Source organism: Epinephelus fuscoguttatus, linkage group LG24 (assembly GCF_011397635.1).
Source record: "Epinephelus fuscoguttatus linkage group LG24, E.fuscoguttatus.final_Chr_v1".
Lineage (NCBI taxonomy): Eukaryota > Metazoa > Chordata > Actinopteri > Perciformes > Serranidae > Epinephelus > Epinephelus fuscoguttatus.
In genome coordinates, this window is record NC_064775.1 from 6986771 (window position 1) to 7006105 (window position 19335).

At 43.3% G+C, this 19335-nt stretch overlaps 1 protein-coding gene across 1 annotated transcript; it reads left to right on the top strand.

Annotated features, from left to right (window-relative positions):
• The first annotated feature begins 1460 nt into the window (after positions 1-1460).
• On the top strand, positions 1461-19161 carry LOC125884681 (ubiquitin-protein ligase E3A). The gene is made up of 11 exons (XM_049569778.1): positions 1461-1754; positions 2433-2477; positions 4388-4692; positions 4902-6157; positions 6240-6384; positions 8985-9190; positions 9286-9450; positions 9720-9875; positions 9961-10034; positions 10157-10300; positions 12043-19161. Exons 1-11 carry the CDS (start codon positions 1678-1680, stop codon positions 12161-12163), a joined length of 2694 nt encoding a protein of 897 aa, XP_049425735.1. The 5' UTR covers positions 1461-1677; the 3' UTR covers positions 12164-19161.
• Positions 19162-19335: the final 174 nt, after the last annotated feature.

Here is a 19335-nt window from a genome sequence, read left to right on the forward strand (position 1 = left end):
TTCTGCTGGACTTGGAGTCTGACAATAAAGCTGAACTGAAGCAATGAATCCATTTTATGGCACAGTACAAAAAAAATCCCACTGTGAATCAATTTATTTTCATTGTGAAATTAAAAATGGTTGGGGTGCCACCTGGCACCGAGCTGGGGCCATATTTGGTTTTTGTTTGGTTCACAATTTGAATTTCTCCTAGCTATTTGGGATCAGTAGAACCTGATTAATATAAAAACTAAACACTGACAACATTAATTAAGCCCCAATGGCCTCAAACAAGATGACAATAAATTCCCAACATCCTCAAATGAGTGCTTCCTAATTAACAGCGTCTTAGCTTGTCGCTGTCCCTAAAATTGGTCAAATGTGTTGCCGTATGAAACAACAAACATTATTAATCATAAATAAACAAGTTTCAACCATTAAATGTGATCAGGTTTTTGGATCTTGTCCACTGTTATGTCGGGATCGGCTGCAGACTGAGTTAGCAAAGATGGCGGCCATCTTGTTTTTACACGTGCTTTGTCTCAAATCGTGTACTTCTGTGCTTACACTTAATATTTTGAGTGCATAAGTGCGTTCACACTGAGAAGTATGGAAAAATGCAGTGCACTATGAGTAACCGGATGGTGCACTCAAAACAGTCAAGAAGTTGAGTGTGGAACTATGGACACTTCTCGCCCTCAGTGGTCGCCATCTTGGCTGCGTAGCGGAAGAGGAGGGACCACTTTTCAAACTGGAAATGGCGGCCAAGGACTGTGCGACTGTGAACGTCGCTGCATTGTACATGTGTTTTTTGCACTAAGCACCACTATACTGTTGTCGGGTATAAGCCAGCAGTGTGTTTATTGGGTTAATTTAGCAGTCTGTTATGATTTGGTACCGCGAACTATAACGTGAATGCTAATGCTAGTTTGCTAACTAGCTAAGAGCTGCACATTTTGACGTTGTGGGCAAATGGTGGCGGTAATGCTCCACTGCCCGGTTACAATTAGGCATTAAAAGAAGAAGAAGAGGTTGAAATTTACGGTCGTCATTTCTGGTAAGTGCGCAACAGTCGTGTTTGGTTTGCGACAACACTACCCTGTCGAAATTCACGCCAATAAGTATAGTGCACATAGTATACTACATGGAAGTGTACGTGACGGAAGTATGTGATTTTAGACACACCAATGGATTAGTGTATTGTCCTCTAACTGCCACTAGATGGCACAAAAAAGCGTCCACGGCCGAGGACAACAGGTCTAAGGTAAGGAGAATGAACCCAACATATGGTGTCATCCTATAAGGACAAATATAAACTGTATGAATATAAAGTATACTTATTGTAAATACATATTATCCTCCAGTGCTGTGTTAGTGGTGGTAAAACCAGGGTATACTGATTAGTAATATGAGTCCAGGTCCTTGTAGCATCATGATCCATTCCGGCAGGTCTTGCAGCTAGAGCGCAGTGCATTGTGGGACGTGGGTTGATGGTGAAGTCAAGATGGCTGCGAACCCCAGGCTGCGGAGAGAGCCTGCTGTAGGAAGGCCGTCAATGAAGTTTTGAATAGAAAATCCGTCTTCGCTGCTCGTTTAGACTCAAACCAGCGTGCTGTTGAAGTTGTTACCGACCTGCGGAGGACCTGATACTTTCACAGACAGCAACAGGATAACAAACAACTGAGGATAAAGTCTCGTATGAATTCCGACGAGAAGGAGGACTGTGAGTGTGCGCCACCACAGGCCGAGACGAGCCCCGCAGGAGGACCTTATAGGTGGGCACGTCCGCAGGAAAGAGTCGGGGATGCCGGGGATGCTAGGAGGATCACTGGTAGCGTTAGCTAGCTAGGTGCTGCTGGGAGCTGTGTGGGTGCTATTGCTCCGACGTGTTTATCAGTATAGTTAGGCAACATTCACAGTCAGCACTGGTTAAATAACAATTAATAAAATTTAGTAGTTTGGAAACATCAGTGCTGCGTGAATAATATTAAAATAAGGCCTGCTGGCTAGCTAGTGGTGGGTACATTAGCTTGCTAGCTTGCTAAGTCAGCGTCAGGATGTGCAGGTCCCTGACATTTCTCCCACTTCACCACCCTGCTGCCCCTCCAATACTAAAACATATGATTCTGTTATATGTTTATTTTAATGCTAAATACCAGCTTATGTTTATTAACTAATATTATAGCCACACATTTATCAGAATACACTGTGACCCTAACCACTGTAAGGCTATGATGGTGCTAGCTCTAAGGTTGCTTTTACTTAACATGTCATTTTCTCACCGTGTGTAAGGCACATGCATTTTGTAGATGAAAATATGTTCTTATCATGTAGTATAATCATATTTCTCCAGAGACAGACAGGCAGCAGTATTTGTAGTCACCATCATGTCAATGCAGCACAGCTTGACCTCTGCTGTAACGCCAGTTCTGTTGTGTCTGTTGTTCAATCAGAGAATACGAGGAGCCTGAAATAGAAAACCCAGAAGCAAGCCGAATGTAAGTCAAACTCATTTTGTCCCAGTGCATAGGTGTGCCTGTCAGTGTGTGTTTGAGACTGCCCTGCCACACCAGCAGCTCCGACAACTCTTGTTTCTGCCTGCTCTCACTTCTTGTTTTCTTGTCTTGCTGTCATACACTGTTGTCATGACCATGTCACAGACATTTTCAAACATGACAGCCGACATATTTCACTGTTGGAGTGTTTGTCAATGCAGTGGGTGACCAAGGAAACTGTAAAAGTGTGGTATAGTTTCTACGGTAGCTGCAAGGGACATATAAAAGATGGAAAGGACGGTGTTTGAATTTTGCATCAGAGCCAGACTTTGGTGCCAGGTCTATTGGTGGTGCAGTTTTTAGCATTGTCGCCTCACAGCAAGCGGGTTCCTGATTCGAGGCCCCTCTGTGCAGAGTTTGCATGTTCTCCCCACGTCAGCGTGGGTTTCCTCCAGGTACTCCAGCTTCCTCCCACAGTCCAAAGACATGCAGGTTAATTGGTGACTCTAAATTGCCCGTAGGTGTGGATGTGAGCACGAATGGTTGTCTGTCTGTATATGTCAGCCCTGTGATGTGGTGTACCCTGCCTCCCGCCCAGTGTCAGCTGGGATAGGCTCCAGCTCCCAAGAGGATAAGCTGAAAATGAATGAATGAATGAATCTATTGGATCATATGGGGCGGGCTAGGCAAATCCCACCCTAACCCATCTTATCTTTGTTGTTTCACCTTTGACTTTAAATTTTAATTAAACAAATAATTCTGTGATGCTGACTGACAATTTTTAGGGAGCTGCAGGGATGGTGAGTGACAGGAAGTGTTACAGCCTCTCTAGCTTAATTGTTGAAATGAGGCAAACTGAGGGAAATTACAACACACTGAAGCATACAGTCAAGTCCGAGTTTAGTGGATGTATCATGATGTAGCTTGGATCATCCAGCTATCTTGTTGTAGAGTTAAATGCATCTTACAGACAGAGCTGTGATCTATTGGGAGATTAATAACAAGGAATACGAACATGCACATTAAGATAAAAAAAACATCTGTCAACAGTGCATAATGTGTGTTGTTGAATCTGGTGGAAGGATTTTGCAGGTAAAGGTGAAACAAAAAAGATATGATGGGTTGTAGCGTGATTTGCCGTGCCCGACTCATTGGCTCTAATGTCCTTTCCTTTTTTTATAGCTTCCTTGTTAACTGTGAGGAAGTGAACAGGGACCAAAGCTGTTTCCACAGCAACAGAATAACAATGAAAAGGTATACTGCTGCGTTCAAATGGGGTCGTGCTTACCGAGTCCATGTGAACACTCCTCTGATGTGGTATTCACGACCTCGACAGTTAAAATTTTCTGAGAGCTCAGAGTTCAATACTTCTGGTACACAACTTCCAATGTTGTAATCGCTCACGAGATCCATTTGAGCGCAGCATGTGTAACGTGAGCCTCGTAAAGAATGTCAGGAGAAGTTTTGTGTTTATGTTAACACACACTGCGTCACATCACTATTGGATTAATGTAACTCTAAAATTGATGCTGGCGTCATCCTCTTGGGCTCTGTCCATATTTAGCCGTATACTGCAGTTATCTCGTATAGGAGTTACTGTTATCACCAGTTTTTGACACATAAATAATGTTCACGTCAACAATATTGGGGAAAAAACTGCGCTAGAGAAGGCAACGTACAGATGATTCATGTCAGCCAGCATCCACACTTGATGGATGTGGTCATATATTTATTAATACAATGTATTTTTAGCACTCTCCCGACCAACTACAGTCATACAGCTGTCTTGGGTCGTCAGATGAAATGGAATCTCAATGATTACCATCCCCTGTCGTACTAATTGCTGTAAACGCTCAAAAAAAAATGAGACCACACAGTATTTATAACCCGCTGTGCCTTACCTTTAAACACAGGAAGCGAGCAGCTGCCAAACATCTAATAGAGCGCTATTACCACCAGTTAACGGAGGGCTGTGGGAATGAGTCATGCTCCAACTCATGGTGTGCCTCGTCACTCGGCTTCAACCGCATGGATAACAACGCAGCTGCGGTCAAAGCCCTGGAACTCTACAAGGTCAACGCTAAGCTATGCGACCCACACCCCTCGAAGAAAGGCACTGCCTCGGCCTACCTGGAGAGCAGCGCTCACAGCAACTCGGCCTGCAGCAACAGGAAGTTGAACCATAAAGATGTCCACTCTGTACGGGATAATTTCAAAGGTGAGTCGATGCCAGATATTTAGGATCCACACACTGCTGCTGATGAATGACATAGAGCAGGGTATCAGATATTGCAATCACAATAATTAATGCAAATTCACTCCGTATGAACTCAAATCCAGTTGCTGCAACTTTACCGCAAATTTGACTATTTAAAAAGGGTCATTAATTAGTATTTCTAACCCTGTCATGTTTGATTCTGTACACAGATGTAAATTACCTGACAGAGGAGAAAGTGTATGAGATCCTGGACATCTGTGGAGAGAAGGAAGACTACTCGCCTCTGATCAGGGTAATCGGCAGGGTGTTCTCCAGTGCTGACGGCCTGGTGCAGAGCTTCAGGAGGTCCAAACCTCACACTAAAGAGGAGCTCAAGTCCCTCCAAGGTAAGGACGAGGACAAGGATGAAGATGAGAAGGAAGCAGCCGCCTGTTCTGCTACAGCTATGGAGGAGGACTCCCCCTCCGCATCCTCGTCATCATCGAGGCTGGGAGAGGGCTCCTCAGGGGAAAACGATGTCCAGAAGCTGGCCCCCGATGAGGTGTCGGTGGACATCGAAGCCGTGCGGCGGGTCTACGAGCGCTTGCTGTCCAATGAGAAGATAGAAGCAGCCTTCCTGAATGCTCTGGTCTACCTCTCGCCCAACGTAGAGTGCGATCTGACGTACCACAACGTGTATTCACGAGACCCAAACTACCTGAATCTGTTTGTTATCGTGATGGAAAACAGCAACCTCCACAGTCCAGAGTACCTGGAGATCGCCCTCCCACAGTTCTGCAAGGCCATGAGCAAACTCCCGCTGGCAGCTCAGGCCAAGTTGGCGCGCTTATGGGCGCACTACAGCGCGGAGCAGATCCGTCGCATGGTAGAGACCTTCCAGCAGCTCATCACCTACAAGGTGATCAGTAACGAGTTCAACAGCCGCAACCTGGTCAACGATGATGACGCAGTGGTGGCGGCTACCAAGTGCTTGAAGATCGTCTACTATGCAAACGTGCTGGGCGGCGACCTCGACATGGAGCACAACGAGGAAGAGGACGAGGAGCCCATCCCGGAGTCCAGCGAGCTCACCCTGCAGGAGCTGCTGGGCGAGGAGCGGCGAAACAAGAAGGGCCCTCGGGTGGACCCGCTGGAGACGGAGCTGGGGATCCGCACCAACGATTGCCGACGGCCACTCATTGCCTTTGAGGAGTTTGTCAATGAGCCTCTGAACGAGGTGCTGGAGATGGACAAGGACTACACTTTCTTTAAGGTTGAGACTGAAAACAAGTTCTCCTTCATGACCTGCCCCTTCATCCTCAACGCCGTCACCAAGAACCTGGGCCTGTACTACGACAACCGCATCCGCATGTACAGCGAGCGGCGCATTACTGTGCTCTACAGTTTGGTCCAGGGTCAGCAGCTCAATCCCTACCTGAGGCTGAAAGTGCGGCGAGACCACATCATCGATGATGCTCTGGTCAGGGTATGTGCGCGCCACCTCAGCACAATACATTCAGTTTAATCCGAACGCATTCCCCTGACGTGTTTCTCTTGTGTTGCTGCAGCTGGAGATGATCGCGATGGAGAATCCTGCAGACTTGAAGAAGCAGCTGTACGTGGAGTTTGAAGGAGAACAAGGTGTAGATGAAGGAGGCGTATCCAAAGAGTTCTTCCAGCTGGTGGTGGAGGAGATTTTCAACCCAGATATTGGTAAGAAAACACAATATCATGAGTACAATAGCATGAGTAGGAAACAGGAAGCAACTCTCAAAACGTAATGGAAATATTTGTTGTACAGTTGGGGAAATAACGTTCACCTCAAGCCTGTACTTTCATTTTCAGTTTGAGTCAATTATTGCACTGGAGTGACCTTGCAGGATGGTGGCAGTTTTAGAATTAAAAGCGTTTTAAGCACACTATTTCATCCTTATTTGAAACTTGAAATTTAATTAAATGAATTCTTTATTTCTGATATTTGGAGTGGGGTTAGTTTGGCATGTTTGTGTTTATGCAGTAGTGTACAGTCCAGGTGAAGAGAGGAGATGTGAGTAACAAAGATTACTGTCAAACACAGATACTGTGTCCTTAGATCAGATCAGTAAAGGTTCAACCCCTATTGTTCCAAGACAATGAAAGTTTATTTGGACAAGTTTGTGGTATTCTCGCTGATATTCAAACTGCATTGCCATCCATTGAGCCTTTTTCATTACACCAAGAGCGCCATCTAGTGGGTTCAGCAAATACAACTGGTGGTTCATGAAGCTTCATTCGGACATCACTAACGTTCATGCAAGGTCCTCCATAAGCACTTTTGGGTCACGTCACTGTCACCTTTTAGATCTTTGTTGTTTTTAATTTTATCCTTTCAACCAACCTAACCTTTTTTACTTTTACTTTTAGAGTATAACTCTTTTTAGCTTAGTTTTTATTTATATATTTTATATTTTGTAGTTTCTTAAAGGTGTCAAGTGTACTGTCTGCACCGAGGGTCTGAAGAGTAACGTTATTTTGATCCTCTGTGTCTTGTACATATTGTAGAATTGACAATAAAGCTGACTGACTTTGACAAAGGTTTTCACTCATTGAAAGTCTTGATCTTAAGTTATCAGAGAAACAAGCTAAGCTAGGCTAACAATAGCGGTAGCTCACCTCGCAGTCCCTATTTCATTGTTTCAGGCACCGGTTTTAAAACAGAGCTTCTAACAAACACAGAGAGATCGTTTACAACACTAGACACATGATTTTAGCAAGATTTGCAATCATGCAAAGTTTATTTTAGTCCGCAGTGACCGTGCTGCTACTTTTACACTCTGATTCCATCAGTGCAGCTCAGAATAACATGAGACACCTGTGTGATGAGAACTAGGATAAAACAGTAGTTTGTTTCATTAGTAAAATAATCCACACTCTGTTAATTAGCTCCTGTTATTATATAAATGCATCATTTCAGTCACTACTTTTCCACCCTTTACTTCAAGAGCTGAAACAATCTGGCTTCACTTAAAGTGTTTTATGTGACATATTCAGAGTATTATTATCATCATCAAACTAAACAGCAAAACATACTCTATACAAATGTCACATAGGCCCATAGCTCAGTGACACCTGTAGGTAATTTAAGTCTCAGCTGATGGTGACTTTTTGTAAAGCTTCAAGTCTCTAGATTACAGTGTGTCGGTTACATCCCACGCCGCTGACATTTTTCTGTCTTGCAGTCGCAGATGCTTTTGCTACAGTTTCATATCATATGAAGGTTCTGATGATGTCGCTCACTGAATAGGAAAAAAACTAGAGTTGACTGAACTAGTTGATAACCAGCTTTGTAGTACCAGTTATCCAGACGGCCAATGTTGGGGTTAGTCAAACCTGATAACGAGAAGCTATCCTGGGTAAGTTGTAGTGGCTTTGTAGTACAGAAATCCCTGACACTGACCAATCAGATCACTGGGAAAAAGGTATCCCGACTAGAGGTGTGTAACGATCCATTGATCTGGATTGATATATCAGTTGAATGGTGAACGATCCAATCTCGTCAATGCAAAGCGAAAACATCGATCCATAACCTCATCCTTAGGACACGCTCTGATTTTGAAAGTCTGTGTCACCGTCAAACAGCTGCAGGCAGATGGCAAGCAGCCAAGAGCCGAGAGAGACGATGAGGATAAAGTTATTTACTCTGGAGTAAATCAGTAGCGTGGAAATAGTTTGCATTTCGGAGAAAATACAGGTCAACAGACAGAGCACATGGCGTATGTAAACAATGACGTCATAAGATAGTACACGACGACAGGCTTCCTGTTTCTCTGGTTTTAAAACAGAGCTTCTAACAAACAGCAATTATAAACACATAAGGATTTTGAGTTTATTTTACCCCCAGAGTGACAGCTGACAGTGTGGCTGATATCACACCCTGATGCCATCACTGCAGCTCAGATAACACGAGACACCTGTGTGATGACAACGGGAAATAAAAACCAAAGTCAAATAATCCACACACTGTCAACTGGTTCCTGTTATTAGAAATGCGTCCTTTCTGTCAGATCAGTCATTAACTTCTCTCCCTGTCTTCATCATCTACTCACTCCACATCCAATCATGTCACAGTTCCACACGGTCGTAGAAGTAATAAGTGTCACAGTGGTCAAAGTTCAGCAATAAAATCTGCTGACACCGGATGGCAGCAGAGGAAGCGGTGCCAAAGTGAAGCTTCATGAGTAGTTTACACGACTTTCTAATCATTAACATCAACAGGACAGCCCTGTGTATATTTTACACACATATTAACTCAAACTTTTCTCTCCCTCCTGCAGGCATGTTCACATATGACGAGGGCACCAAACTGTTTTGGTTTAACCCATCATCGTTTGAGAACGAGGGCCAGTACACTCTGATTGGCATCGTCCTGGGTTTGGCCATTTACAACAACTGTATCTTGGACGTCCACTTCCCCATGGTGGTGTACAGGAAGCTGATGGGCAAGAAAGGAACCTTCAGGGATTTGGCTGATGCCAACCCGGTAAGAGCTTACCTCAGCAAATGTCCTGACGACTGATAATTCGTGTAGCTACAGAGCAAATCCACAAACTGTCAATTCTGTATTGTGTCGGAAAGGTTCTACACCAGAGTCTGAAGGAGCTGCTGGAGTACGAGGGCAGCGTGGAGGAGGACATGATGATCACTTTCCAGATTTCACAGACGGACCTGTTTGGGAACCCCCTCATGTATGATTTAAGGGAAAATGGGGACAAGATTCCAGTCACAAATGAAAACAGAAAGGTGAGCCGAACAGAAAATACGCAAGACTATGTCTGTGGCTGTACGTATTTATTCCCTCTGACGGCCATTGATGGATGGACGCAGCCTCAAACTGCAGTAGGAGGTCTTGGTCTGCATCCAGATGGACTCTGGTGTGTTTTGTTTGGGGTGTGAAAGTAAAGCAGACTGGTCGTGTTTTTAGAATGAATCTATTTCACCACTAGAGGGAGCGCACGTACCACCAGTAGTTTGTGTAGGATCTAACTGTCCCTGCCGATGTGTGTGTGCAGGAGTTTGTGGCCCAGTACGCAGAGTACATGCTGAACAAGAGTGTGGAGAAGCAGTTCAAAGCCTTCAGGAGAGGCTTCCACATGGTCACCAACGAGTCCCCGCTCAAATACCTGTTCAGACCAGAGGAAATCGAGCTCCTGATCTGCGGAAGCAGGGTGAGATTCTTTTTTACTAGACATTTGAATATGTCAGGAAGTCATTTAAAGTTTCCGCAATGCTCATGCTTGTTTTGTCTCTCAGAACCTGGACTTCCTAGCACTTGAAGAAACGACAGAATACGACGGCGGTTACAACAGAGATTCTCGAATCATCAAGTAAGGAAGTGTTTGTGTTTGTAGGCACAGTGTGTGTGCACACAAGTAATGATGATGGTTTGACCGCACACCCATCTTTTATATTTTGCACTCATTTGTAATTTTGCTGTGTTGCATCGTAGGGAGTTTTGGGAGACATTGCACTCGTTTGGTGAGGAGCAGAAGCGCCTCTTCCTGCAGTTCACCACCGGCACTGACAGAGCACCTGTGGGTGGGCTGGGCAAGCTGAAGATGATCATTGCCAAGAACGGCCCTGACACTGACAGGTGAGTCTTCTCTATCATAGCCTCGTCCTGAAATAGACTTAACATAGCGTCTTCTACAGACCTTGTTGTGGGCAGATTCATTTGGGAACCATTTTCTTTCTAGTGAACTGCCAATCGTATCGCAGCGCTGAAGAAAGCGTATATCCACTGCCAGCTGCTCACCACTGAGCTAGCCACCACGCTTTCGTCCATGAGTAGACGCACTCTTCCTTCTGGGCGGTGATTCGTTTGGTGGGTGTAGTTCGATAAACAATAGTTCCTACATGAAAATGCTCACAAGGTCTGTGGTCTATTATTATTATGGATTTGGGGTAAACTGTCCCTTTAAGAACAAGCTAGTTGGTACCACAGACTGTATATAAAGATGGACTACTACTGTACAGAAGTGGAGCTAGAAAATCCTGGATACAGCTGCTGCCGTCTTGCTCTGGCAACGTCATGCAGAGCCAGAGTCTGCACAGTAGCGATCTCTGCGGCACCATACACCTGTCCAACCAGTCGTGAGGAGCAGCCTTAGGATGCGAGCCCACTGATTGGCTTACACAGTTGTCGGTCATGTTTTAAAATTCCTATTTTAGCATTAAATAAATGATTAAACACAAACATTTGAACATATAGCAGTGAGATAAAAACTACCTTAAATGACAGAAACCATCTTTGGGAAAAGTTAATTTGATATGTACTTTGAATTTTGACATGTTACACAACAGCGTGTGACATATATGCTTTGGTAGCACTTTACAAACAATAACAATCACGTAACATAGCAATAACGATCATTAACCGCCCCAGTTATTTGGTGGCTGATCTCGTCCTCTGCTTAGAGGGTAAGGAGCTCCTGGACCTCATCGTTTCCCAGTTTGCGGACATTTTCACCTGCCGTTGTTCCTCTTAGAGTTAGCTGCTAACCGCTATTACCTACTTTTATAATCTACTGTGATGGGTTGAAAAGATGCCTGCTTCCACTTCAAAGTGATTTGAATTTTGAAGTTACTTCCCTGTCACTCTCTTTGAATAGATCTTGGGCCCTCTGTGGCAACACAGTGTTCACATTGAACTAAAAGAGGAGGCAATGTGGGGTTTTTTTTAATGCCTAAATCTTAAAATGAGTCTGAGTTGGAGCTGTGGCACACATACAGAGTTGGTGCTATACAACACTTGTTTGATGGAGTATAAATAACACCTACAACTTAAAACCACGTGGGTGAGAATTCTCATGTGGCCCCGCTGAATTACAGTTTACCTGTTTATTATCACTGTGCACCAACGCTTAACGGATCATAGGTGTTTTGTGCTCTAATTATATTCCCCATGCTAAGTGTTTGCTTTGTCTCATCCAAGCAAGGGTGGGAATCTAAGAGTACTGTGTAGTTGCTGCGTTGTCCCACACATATGTAGGAAAAAGCATATATTAAAAGATTTATCTGGGATTTTATGAATCGTAAATGAAGATCGATTCGAACCAGCTGAATCGATTAGTATAACCCAGCCCTGATCTCTACCAGCATCAGAAACAATTTGGAGTGAACAGAAGACGACCAATATCAGTTCTTTTGGCTCTCATGTGGTTACTGTGGTGTCGCCGTAGCTCCAACATGTGGTCGCATTTTCTAGGATAAGCTACAAATTAGCCTTAGCCTGTAGTGTAGCTTCAAACTCTTATACATTGGCATTGATACAGTTATTCTTCCTCCAGTGAGTCGAGGAAAACTGACCGTCAGTGTGCTGTTTTGTCTCGGCAGGTTACCGACGTCTCACACTTGCTTTAACGTGCTGCTGTTGCCTGAGTACAGCAGCAAGGAGAAGCTGAGGGAGAGACTGCTGAAAGCCATCACCTATGCCAAAGGGTTTGGCATGCTCTGAGCCCCTGCTCCGAACACACAGCAAAACGGACTCCTTCTCAGAAAGCCCATCAAACCCTGCCCTTCCTTTGTCAGACACAATCTACAGGTGACAAAAGACAGAGTATGTTTTAAAGGAAAAGCAAAGTCAATAATGAAAGCGGAGAGATGGTTCCAATAGAGCGCTCCAGTAGTTCTTTACTGTGCCTGCATCATCCCACATCAGTCAGTGTAAGCACAGAGACCTCCTGATCAAAGTACCCACCCCCACATCCACATTACGTGAATGTGCAGCAGCCTCCCCATCTTTGTTTTCTATGTACAGAGAGGATCATTTTCCTTATTATTTATTTTAAGGTTAAAATGGGTTATTTTTCATGCCTGCCTGTTGTGATAGCTTCCCTACTCGGGGAACGGGGGAGGGTTATTATTAAACAATGTAAATTTGGGACGATGCATTAACGAGTCAATATAAAACCCATTTATTGAACAAAGTTGTGTTAAAGTAGACTTGAACTCTGGTTCACAGACCGCTGACAGAGAAAATCTAGTTTTAGAGTAGCCTTTACTACAAAATATTGTATTCCCCACAGAAGAAAAACCATTCCACTCTCAGCAATCGGTTATTGTTGTTTCTACCAAGTCCATTTTTGATCAAGGTAAGCATTTAGAAATGTCACATGGTCCTAAATGGCACACTATAAAATAGCTGTTTTTGTTTTGGGCCTCTTTTCCTTATTTCGGGGGTGGGGGTGGGGGTGGGGGGCACCGCAGGTTAGACTAAAATCTTGTCAGAGCTGTGTAAGTGCACTTAGACATTTTCAGAATGTTTGTTTTTTGGCCACAGGTTGCCATGATTGTTTGAAGCATTTTATTTCCATGTCTTCCTGTGTTGACGATTCTAAATAAAAACAGTATTTATATATCAGTGCGGTTGGAACTGCGATGCCGTATTGTGCACGTTTCGGAGGATGTACACACGTAGACCAGTCACTGATGATGTTCTCAGATACAGACATAGAGCTCTTCTTGTGCCAACCTATACAGTCAGTCGATAGGTGGGTGAAACCCCAGTAAGCACTTTGTGTCGTCTCGTTCTGGCTTCGTCTGGACTCGTCAATGTAACGGCAGTTTATCTGAAAGCCCCCCCATGTAGAGTCAAGAAGGCAGTCACTGTTGTGATTTTTAGTCTCCGGCTGTGGTTACACCTGTCATTTTAATACAACATGTATCACAGGTTCAAGTGAGGACAGTAGTCTACGCACAATCTGAACAAACTGTTACGTCAAAGCTGCAACCAGCTCGGTTAATCCTGAAGCCACTTAGGCCCTGTCTACATGTATACAGATGTTTTAGAATACGGATATTTCGCCCCCTAGCTGTCCACACAAAAACTGAAAAATGGCTCCAAATGCTAGCCCGGGACTGTCGCTGTCGGTAGTAGAGGAAATATAAAGATGAAGGAGCTCATTCAAGCATACGAGAGATGCTCTGGACATGCTCCTTTTTATTTCTAGACGATAAAAATGTATTGGTCCAATCGGTCCTGATCCAAAACTGTTGCTTCTGGCTGACTTAAAACCGCAAACGCTGGAGCAAAAACACGGGGTGCAGATGTTTCCATCCAAGTTTAGGTGTCATTGGACCAAGCAGCGCAAACAACATGTTAGCAAACCAGTTGTTTCTAGAAATTTTGTTTACCTGTGGACGAGAGGCGAAATCGTAGAGGAAAATATCCATTTACGAACACACCTGTATACATATAGAGAGGGTCTGACTCTCAGAAAAGCGCCTCATATTTTCCTATCAGTCCTTCGTTTGCTGTGCGGATCACAATGGAAAATAATGTCGAAGACAACAAAAAAAAACACTTTCTAATTGTGCTTGCATCCAGTAAGCACAGCTCAAAGACCAATTAACTTGGCTCTGTAGAACAAACAAATCCTCCCTCTCCACGGCTCTCACGTTCTTATCTTTTCGTTTAACATATGTAGCGAGGCTAGGCTAACTGCGTCCTCCTGCTTCCAGTCTATGTCCTAGACCTTTGTACCTCTGTATAACACTGATACTGACTCTGGGGAAGACGGTACTGTACGGACACATCACTGTGATCAGATTTATATTCGGATCTGTCACATTCAAAGAGAAATCAAACAGGTGTAACCACTGTCTATGGAAAAGTCTAGGAAGCATTTCATAGCACTTTTTCAACATTGATTGGAATAATAACTGTGAAATCATCCTCCCACAGAACAGGCTGATGTTTCGTAGTATTTGATAGTTCTGTTTTTGTTCAGTTGACTAGGCTGTACCTGTAAAGAACTTCAGTAATGTCTGCATGATGTTCTTGCACACAGACTTTAATTTGACACTGTCAGCAGAGTGTGTTAGGTCAGGCAGCACGTCATCAGATAGGCAGGTAGGCAGGCTTTAAACCCATCTACAGTTTAACTGAATTATTTAAACCACTTATTTGAAAGTGAAAATAAAATGGACACACTGAAATGTCACTTTTGGCAGTTTGTTGCATTGTGCACAGCCACTAACTATGGTAAGTATGTTACCTTGGGTTTTATAGAGTGCTCCAGGGATGACATGGAAGTTAGCATCGCCCTGGTTCTCTTGTCAGAAAGCCGACGGGATTGCTCCATTGGATTTCGGATTATTGCAGAAACTAAGCTCTGTGGCAAACAAACATTTATGTTACTGATATGTTTTGTTCAGCAGGATAATCTTCTCAAACGGACACCACGTTTATGGTCCTTAAAGCTGAAATGCAAGCTAACGTTAGGCGATAAAGTAACTCCACGGTTGCATGACGTAATATACCTATCGCAACAAGGCTGCAAAGTGTCATTTAGCTTCTTGTCAGCAGCCGCCTTTTTGTAAGGCACATGAAGGCTTCAAAATTCACCATGGGGTATTGACGGATATATTTTATGTCGTAGAACAAAACGTGAAAGCCTCTTGTGTTAACCACAGACCTTATTTCAGGCGTCTAACTGAAAACTATTGACTTCAAGATGAGGGAAGAGGAAGTGCTAAAATGCAAACTCATTTCTGGGTTTTAGAACTCATTCTTGGGGCACTCTATATATTCATACACATACATTACAGCTAGGTATGGGACGATGTTCAATTTCATTGCATCATTGTAGGAGTATGCATGCGTAATATGATGTTATGGAGACTTAATGATGACTAAAATTATGTGGGGAAAAAAGTGGATATATCGATATCAGTATCTGTTATTGGCCAAATGAGTTGTTATATATAGGCATATCGGATATTGGCAGAAAATCCAATATCATGCATCCCTCATATGATGCCATTGCAAATAGTTGAAATGCCTGGCTTTTTAACATTGTCTTTCGCTTAAAAGAATAACAAACGTGTGTCCTACCTGTTACACCTTAAAAATATTTATATGTCTTAACAAAATGCCAGGTAAAGTGATGTAATATGTTTAAGTATCAGGATGACATCGTGAATCGCAATAATTTTGGCCATGAAATTTTCATATCGTCCCATGCCTACAGCCAACCCTTTTGCAAAACGTGCTTTGTTTTAGGAATTTAAATTATTTCTACCATTCTGTGCAATATGAGTATATACAGTATGAAAAGCATACTCTAATCTTAAATCTGAGGTAGTGCTGTGTCAACTTTTCAACCCACTTTACCACCAGACGAAGACATTTTAACACACATAGGGATGGATTACACAACTCGAGTACATGTCAAGAATCTTACAGATTTTCATACGTAGTGGCAACGAATGGAAGCCAATGGCAACCTTCAACAGTTGGAAAAATACACCCCGAAATCAAATTGAACACAGTTATTAAAAATGTAAGGTCCTTTAACATTACCTTTTTTTACTTCCAAATAAGTGGTTGAGATAATTTAGGTAAACTTGACAAACACTTGTTTGACCACTGCTGTAAAACTGTCTTAACAGTTTCCCCTCATCTTCAGATTTGCCTTGAAATGTCATAGCGTTTATGTCAAGGTCCCCTTACTTTCTTTCTTGAGCTTTTGAACATATTATAGCCTGGATCAGTAAATGTAGCCGATCTGACACCACTCAGCCAAAACATCAAAACCACTGGCTGGTGAAATGACAAACATTGATCATTTTGTTATCATGCATTGTTCTGCCGGGAAGTATTAGGTCCTAGTATTCATATGGATGCCACTTGGCGCGCTCCACCCAACCAAAACACTGCTGTAGACCAAAGTACCCCCCCTCATGGCAACAGCACTCCCTCATGGCAGTGGTCCTCCCCAGCAGGACAATGCACCATGCACCACCATAAAAACTGTTCAGGAATGGCCTGAGGAACGTGACAAAGCACTCAAGGCGACAACCTAGTGTCCTAATTCCCCAATCTGATCACCACGGATTGGGAAGACCCTAGAAGTACCCTCAATTCACAATGGGGCCACCTTGGATTGGACTTGCTCTGACCTATCAAGGCATAGGCACAGGACCTCTTGGGGCAATGGATCCTTTTAGTCCTGTGGCTTGCAAGATGGGGTATGAACACATCCCACAGATGCTTGATCAGATTGGGATCTACTGAATTCGGAGGCCAGGTCAACGTCTTGAGCTCTTTGTCACGTTCCTCTGGCCTTTCCTGAACAGTTTTCGCAGTGTGGCATGGTGCATTATCCACTGCTGTTGACATGTGTTGTTGCCATGAGGGGGGGGGGTTTGGTTTGCAGTTTTTTGTTGAATGGAGCATGTCAGGCAGCATCTATGTGAATGCCAGGACCCAAGGTTTCCCATGAGGACATTGTGTTTTGGCCGATTGGCGTGGTCTTACACAGGGCGTGACAGTAAACCCTGTCTCTCTTCAAAGATGGTCCTTGGTGTAGAATGTGAATATTTTCAAAAGCTCCCGAAAACTAGTAATTGGATCCTGAGTTTAGATTTGATCAAGACCCAGATTATCAAAAAAACAGGTTTGATGTATCCAAAGCTGGTCGGGGACTACAGCAGTCTGCAGATGGTCACTCAGAGGGGTGTTCTGTTTGTTGTCATGGGCTTTTTGGTCTTTGGAGATTGAATCAATGACTTCTCACTCTAACTATGAAGTTCCTGCTGTCCTAGTGATGTGTCTGCAAGAGGACTGTCTCTTTTTTTTTTTTTTTTTAAAGTGCTGCTCAGCCTGTGAGCGCGATGGTGCCCACAACATGCCGCTGAACCACAGCGCTCAGACCACAGCAGCACACAACAACCCTGAGCCATTCTTTCTGTTCTTTTACTTTCTCATCGTCATGGTTTCAGCTGGACCTGGGCTAAATGATGTTGGAGAATACTTTTCATGGCTTGTTTCTAGCTTTCATTGGAGTCACTTTGGACAGTACAAGGAGTGCCTGGAAATGTGGACTAACAGTGGACTGTGTTGGAGAGTTTGTGGAAATAACAACTAAACATTGTAGTAACCTCAATCATGTGGAACTCTGTAGGTTCAAACAAAGGTTAAGGATTACTTGCAACTGTTGAGCCCAGGTCTGGTTTCTGCTGTTTACCATTACTCTGTACCTCCGTTTTGAATGCTGAAGATGCTGCTCACGTGGACATGTGAAAGGGCTCTAGAGCCTGGTGAAGGTAAAAGGATGAAACCTGATCTTGGAAAGGGAAGCGGTTTTAATCGATTGGTTTGACTTGACGGTAACATTCTAAAAGATACAAACTGATGAAAGGCTACAAGTATTCAGTGTTGTGAAAACATGCTAAATAAAGATGACAGCTTTTTTCCAACTTGTGTTGCCTTATAATCCTGATTCGAGTCTGCAGGTCCTTTGGTTTCACAACAATGAGTCTTACCATGTTCAGGGATTTCTTGTTGATCCCTGCCAGTGGAGCATAGCCACAAAATAACTCTGTCACACTACTTTGTCATGAACCTTTAAAGCTGAATCCATAAAATATTTACATCAGGACCATTAAACGTATGTCACGCTAAGAAGCTAACCTTTTCGGACTACATATAGTTGTTAATGACTTTGACCAGGCTTAGCATCGAAAGCTAAGCGAGCTGTTCTGTGAGGCTAAACAACAGGCTACTACTACTTCCTGCTACACCACTGGATAGGTAGCCATAGACTGAATATAAAGAACAGATGTAGGCCCCGTGATGTCACCCACTGGTTTATGGACTGCCATTTCAAAGCCTCGAGTTTGACCATATTTGGACGAGAGGGTGGAGCTGTGAAAGAGCAAGGCGTGGATCCAACTCAGACATTGGAAACACCGCACAGACAGCTTGTCACTCAAAGCAGCCATGCCCTTAATTATCTTTAACTTTAAGCCTTAACAAAACTGAAATGGGTGATTTGAATAAAAATGTACACTCTGTACAGCTGTTATGAACGGGAAAATTAGCTATGGAGACTAAAACCGTTTTTGTACGAGGTTGTAAACACATTTATTTCTGCTGTAAAGTTTGGCATTTTAACATGAGGGGACTGACTCACTTTTGGAGCCAGCCTCAAGTGGCCATTAGAGGAACTGCAGTTTTTGGCACTTCTGTGTTGGCTTCATTCTTTAGCCCCGGCAGTTGCGGCTTGTATGTAGCAGGAAGTGTTCGCCATGTTAACATGCTAATATTTGCTTATTAGCGCTAAACATGCATGTTAGTAGTTTTGCAAGTATTAGGACGTAAACCAAATTTAAATCTTGACATGATGATGGCACTAGATGGTAAGCAGGGATCATTTGAGTTATTACAATTAATCCTAACAGGGAATTAGATATTTGTACCAAATTTCATCAGTCCAACATTTAACGTACCTTCTTCTATATTAATGATACTGTAATGTTTGTTTACATGTTACTTTCCAAATTGACTGCTAATGTCTTTGTGCTGGAGATGGAAACAGACACAGACTGACTTCAAATCAGTTTATTTCAATCAGTGCTTAAATAACAGACCCTGGAAACAGTACTTCTGGTGACAATGTTGTTTTCAATATCATGCTACAAATACCACAAATAAAATTGAAAAAGGGTTGTGATTTGTTTTTAATCACAGAAATTTGGGCAGGTGTGTGAATTACAATTTTTATTTTCAGTAAACATGTAGCATTGACAGATGCCTTTGTAATTACTCACAAAAATGCATTGCTAGAGTTGGGAGTCATATAGATTACTTCCAGACAGGTACAATTATGACACAAATCTTTG